We start from the raw sequence: 5814 nt of genomic DNA, 5'->3' as shown, positions 1-5814 counted from the left end.
AGAGGGGGCTTTTGTGAGGAAGACCCTGGATGAAGAGAGAAGGGGGAGCCTTGAGGTTGAGGAGTCCATTGGTGACAGGTCAGGGTCCGTCTGGGCAGCACGGTAGGGGGTGGGGACAGGGTCACGAGTGGATGGGGAAACCTTGAGGTAGGGGATGCTCTGAGTGATAACAATCATCAGGCAGGAAACCGAAGGCAGCAGTTTGGGTGACAGGAGGGTCATTGCAGGGTCAGTATGGGAGCCCGGGGTGGGTAAACTCGGGGTAGTAAGAGGGTGGACGGCTTGGGCTAGGCGTCTCCAGGACAGTCCTGAAAGGGTCCACGAGGAGTACGGCTCTGAGGCAGCAGTCTGTGGGTGCGGAGGCCCGGCGCGGAGCCGTCACGCCAGACCTGGGAGAGGGAGGGTGGCGCGGGGGCGGGGATTCGGGCGGCGGGGGGCCGGGGGCGGGGCGGCGCCGGGTCGGGGCCGCGCGGCCGGTCCTCCCGCGCTGCAGGGGGCGCTGTGAGTCTGGGCGGCCCCGGCCGGGCGGCGGCCGCTCCTGGTGAGCGCGGCCCCTTTTCCGGGTTTTCTCCTCCTCCTCCTCCTCCTCTTTCGTCGCCGCCGCCGCCGCTGCCCCTTTCCCGGCTGGCGGCTGCTGCTGCTGGTGTGGCCGCAGCTGCCCCCGCCGCCTCGGGGCCGCGAGCCGAGCGGAGGCCGCCGCGGAGCACGAACGCCGCCCGCCCCGCCGCCTCGCCGTCCCGCGGGCCGTTCTAGGACCGGGCCGGCTCGGCCGGCGCCCCCCGCGCCCCCAGTCCGCCCGCCCCCGCGGGCCCGGCCTGGCGCTGCCGCCCTCCGCCGCGCTCCTCCGCCGCCTCCTCCAGCGCCCTGCGGCCCGCCGTCTCCTCCGCCCGCCGCCCCGCGCCCCCAGCCGCGCCGCCGCCGCCCTCTGCACCCCGCGGCGCCCCCCGGTCCCACCCGCCATGCCCGGCCCGGCCGCGGGCAGCAGGGCCCGGGTCTACGCCGAGGTGAACAGCCTGCGGAGCCGCGAGTACTGGGACTACGAGGCTTACGTCCCAAGCTGGGGGTAAAGCCGCCGCCGCCCCACCCTCCGCCGCCGAGCCCTCTCACCCCCTCCCCTGCCCTCCCCTCCCGTCCGCCCCCCAGCGCAAGCCGCCCTCTGCCTCCGCTGGGCCTCCTTTGGTCTGGGGTCGGAGGCAGGAGTCTCCTCTTTTGCACTTGCCCTCATCTCCCCCACCCCACCCGCCGCCCTTTTCTTCCCTTTCTCCCCGCCTGGTGCACCCCTCCTCCCCCTTACCCCAAGGAATGCTCTCTTACTGAGAACTGAGGGTCCGGGGACCAGAGCCTGGTGCAAATGAGGGAGCAGCCCTTCCTTCTCGCACTTTTGGGTTTCTATTGGGGTGGGAAGTCAGCAGCTGTCCTCTTGAGCTATTAAAATTGTCTGCCTTTTTAGCTTTTTGAAATGAGGCTGGGTGGGAGGAAAATTTTTAAAGACATCCACAGTCTCAGCAGGCGCTGTCTACCTTCCGGGTGTGAAGTGTAAGGCAGATGTGGCGCCCTCCAGGATGGGTGCTTTGCTCACCCCTCTAGGTCGTCTCGGAGCAGTGCCTTTCTACCTCATCTCCCCAAGTTAGGAGACACCAGTTAGGTTAGGAGCTGTGTGCAGAGTGAAAGGAGCCAAGTTTATGTTGTGCCTTTACATTTAGGGAATGAGTTGTGGCGTGATGTGTAGACACTTCCAAGTGCTTGATTAATGGAAGCGGCTGGAGGAAGGTATATAGTGGGCATAGGCTTGGTTAATCCCAAATCCTGGCATTTATGTGTCACTCTTGCCTTTACAGTAATCAAGATGATTACCAGCTGGTTCGAAAACTTGGTCGGGGAAGGTATAGTGAAGTATTTGAGGCCATTAACATCACTAACAAGGAGAGAGTGGTTGTAAAAATTCTCAAGGTGAGTGTCTTATGCGCAGGGCGAGTGTGAGGCGCGGGGCCAAGAGCTGGCGCGGCCGCGGGGCGCGCGAGGATCCACCGACCGGACGCCCGATGGTCCCGAGACTGAGCCAGAGCCGGAGCGGGAGCCGGTCCGCTACGTCCGGTTGGAGAGGCCTCAGGGCAGCCAGGTGCTCGGCAAGGGAGGGGCTGCTGGACGGGGCCTTAGCGCTGCTCTAGAAGTGGGGGGCTGATGGGCCTGCGCTGAAGTGGAGACAGCGGGGCCCGCAGGGGATAATGAGGGCTTGGTCACCCAAGACGTTTCAGTCTTCCGAGTAGGGCTCTGCCCCGCGGGGCCCCGAACTCACTTGCCTTCTGGCGACCCCCACGGCAGACAGTCCCAGGTTCTGGAGGTCCCTCCACTTCCACACTCAAGTGGTCAGCAGAACCAGGGAATCATCCCCATTGAGAAGGAGCAGGGGCTGAGAACTTGCCTAAAGGCATGCATTAATAGCAGAACTGAAGCCCTTCATTAGTTCAACTTGAATTTGCAAGAGGGGGAAACTGTTAAAACCCTTATCAATCAAAGCTGAGGGGTGGGGTCTTGTCAGGGCACTGGGAGCCCAGAGGAGGCCCCTGATCCAGGCTTTGGGGATGGGGCTTCACAGCAGCTTTCCTGGAAGAGGTCCCATATAAGCTGAGACTACCAGGAGGCAGAGGAATTAGTTGTGATGAAAAGTGCAGGAAGACATTCTAGGCATGGAAGCTGCCTGTGCAACAGGAATAGTAACAGCTTCCATCATTCAGTGTGTGCCTACTGGAGGGCTAAGCTCTGCTGTGTGGTCAGTTCTCACAGCAGCCCCTGAGGTGTTTGCTTTAGGGACTAGGACACTGAGGCACAGAGGTTAAATACCAGTGGCTCCCTGCTGGTCAGTAGAGTTGCTGAGTAGTTGAACCAAGGTGAACTCCAGAGTCCACAGTAATAATTAGTTCGGCTGGGTGTGGAGGGCAGGCCTGTCACCAGCAGGCCATCTAGGAGCAGAATCAAGGCTCAGGTTGCTCCCAAATCCATTTCAGATGGGCCAGTTCCTACAGTTAACATTCTAGGCCGCCCCCTCTGTAGCCTAAGGCATGGATACGGAGGGCTAGATGGAAGGGCCAGGTAGGGTGCCCCTGTGCCTCCACCCTGCTCTCTTCCACAAGAGAGCCTGAAGCCTGCCCCTCAAGTCGCAAGATTCCGTACATGACCTTACTGGGTATCGATGACCTCACTGTTGCCGTGGCAGCGGGACCACACAAACCTAGTGTTCTTGGAGAAGCACTCCTACCAGTTTGAGACCAGATAGCAGTCTAGCTGCCTGCGAATGTCTGACTGGATTTACATCCAGTGTAACTTCTTCTCTGTGCCCTGGTAGGCCTAGGCGGGGCACCTGTACAAGAGCCACTGGTGGGCACACAGCCTCACCTGGCTGCCACCTGGCATCTCCTTTCTGGCTGGCCCACAACACCTCAGAACTTCCCCAGCTGTTAACTAATACCAGTGTTCCTGCTCACTGCTGAGGGCAAGTGAAATGTTATCCCTGGGCAAGCGTTCAGAAAGTTCCTAATCTTTATAAATGTAGCCTTCCCTCCACCTTTGGGCTACAAATGCTTCCTTCCAGATCCTTGGGGAAATGGCAAGTGAATGATCCTGAGGTAGGAATGAGGCTGGCCTGTTCTAGGACCAGCAGAAAAGTCCTGTGGTGATTGGCCTCTTAGCAAAAGTCAAGAGCATTTTTGTGTAAACAGAGCAGTTTTTGGAAGAGCTCTTGAGGGCCACTCATAACCTCACCTTCCAATCTGGGCACCTTCACCTTGCTGTCCACATGGGTCCCCTCAAACACATCCCAGACTGATCCTCTGAGTAGGGGTGAAAAGGGTGTCATACTGATGGGAAGAGCAGGAGAGCCGAGGGGAGTGATAAAGGGACACTGAGACCTAATGGCTGAGGAAAAGACGTCCCAGAGGTTGCACTGATGTGAGCCTAGACTAGGTACCCACATTCTGGCCTGAGCCTCCTGGTCACTCTGCTTTGGTATTTGCCTTTTTCAAATCTACTTGGAAGTATCAGAGGGCTAGAGTTCAGCGTGGTTGAAAAAGGCAACACAAATGGGGGGCTCAAAGGGAGAGGGGTTCTTAACTGATTCGTGTAAGATTATTTTTTCCAAAACTTGAAAGGTATTTCCACTAAAACCGCCTCAGAAGTGACAGACTTTAACAAATGTTTCCTCTGTTGTGGAAGGGAGAGATGGAGGGCATCCTGATGGCAATCATTTTCAGGTTGTGTTTTGTTCTGGGAATGGGGAACAGATTTCCTGGTCTCCTGCTGCCACAGGCTCCACAGAATTACTTTTGCAGCCAACATCGCTTCTCTAGGGGATTCATAGAGGTGATGGGCCACGTCTGGGTTTTAGATGCCAAGCAGATCGAATGGCTTCAGCCAGAAACTGAGAGTGACATGGCAGAGGGAAGGTTCTGGCAGGACATGGTGTACAGGAAGAGTAACTGATCAGTTCTGGTGTTCTTAGCAGCAGCGGCAGCAGCGGCTTCCCCTTCGGCTACACCCACTTACTACCAGCTCATCAATGAAGGGCGTGTTGAAGGCCAGTTTTACTGGAATGGACAGACCATACCCCTCGTGGGTGGCTACCAGGCCTATGCGGCGGCACCTATGCCCACCCCAGCAAAGGTGGAAGAGAAGCCACTCCCCAGGCGGGCTCCGAAGAAACCTCATAGTTCTCAAGACTCTGATGAAGAACAGGGTTGCTCCCCGCCACAAATTAGGCGGCTGGAACCTAGTGCGAAGAAGACGACCACACAGAAGCTTGGTGGCAGAGCCATGTCTATAAGAAGGGCACAGCGTTAACAGTCAACATGCAGTGGTCCCACTTCCCAACCCCACCACCACCTCCCACCCCATATTAACTGTAATTTTGTAAGAAGAGTGACTTGGTTTAATAAATTTCTCATTATTGTAATAAAGTTTATTGGGTGCAGTAATGTATTTATTAGTCACCTACCATTAATAAGAAGTGCCAGCTTGTCCAAGCGCCAGTGTGCTGTGTTGTCTCAGTGCCCGGGGAGCTTCTGCTCATCCAAAGCCTCAGAATTAAGGACCTCTGATCTAGACTAGTTCACAGACCTGTCAGAAAGAAATCCTAAGGCTGCATGAAGAGCTTGAGAATGCATCTTCTCAAGATCTAAAGAGTTTTGCGGATTTGGGAATTAAATCCCAAAGACCACTTATTCCATGAATGCTTTATTTATTTATTTTTCCAGGTTTTGATTAGAAAATTTTCAACTCTATCAAAAAGTTGCAAGCTCGTTTAGTCTTCAGCTACAATCTCCAACTGTCAACATCTCTCCCTAGTTGCTCTCTCCTCCCCGGGTACGCTGGTGTTTTCAGGAACCCACGTTTTCCCGGAGAACCATTTGAGAGTAAGTTGTAGGTATGATGCTCTCTCCCTAAATACTTGGCATGTAACTTCTAAAATCAAGAGATTCTCCTGCGTAACTGCAATATAATCCTCACAGTGACAAAATTTAACATTAATTCAAAACTATTATGTAATGTACGGTCTATATATATAAAAATTTCCCCTACAGTTCCCGTAGTATCCATTTAGCTGTATTCTTTCTCCTCCCCTTCTTCCCCCCTCCCTCCCTCCCTTCTTTCTTCCTGTCTTTTCTGTCTAGGATCCAATCCAGAATTACACAGCTCACTGAGTTATGTCTCTCAGGCTCCTTTAACCAAGAACACTACTTTGGAGTTTTGTGTTGTTTTCCCTTGTGACAGTGATACTTGTGAAGAGTCCAGACCAGCCATTTTACAGAACAGTCCCAAGCT

The 5814-nt window shown here is 55.5% G+C and overlaps 1 protein-coding gene across 1 annotated transcript; it reads left to right on the top strand.

Moving 5' to 3' along the window:
- The first annotated feature begins 234 nt into the window (after positions 1-234).
- On the top strand, positions 235-4949 carry LOC130680990 (proline-rich protein 2-like). The gene is made up of 4 exons (XM_057492890.1): positions 235-247; positions 507-1063; positions 1970-2119; positions 4499-4949. The coding sequence occupies exons 1-4, from the start codon at positions 235-237 to the stop codon at positions 4814-4816; spliced, it is 1038 nt and encodes a 345-aa protein (XP_057348873.1). The 3' UTR covers positions 4817-4949.
- The last annotated feature ends 865 nt before the right edge of the window (positions 4950-5814 follow it).

The sequence above is a fragment of the Manis pentadactyla genome, chromosome 15 (assembly GCF_030020395.1).
Source record: "Manis pentadactyla isolate mManPen7 chromosome 15, mManPen7.hap1, whole genome shotgun sequence".
Classification (NCBI taxonomy): Eukaryota; Metazoa; Chordata; class Mammalia; order Pholidota; family Manidae; genus Manis; species Manis pentadactyla.
Note: the sequence above shows the minus strand (reverse complement) of the source record. Positions and strands in the feature narration are given on the sequence as shown.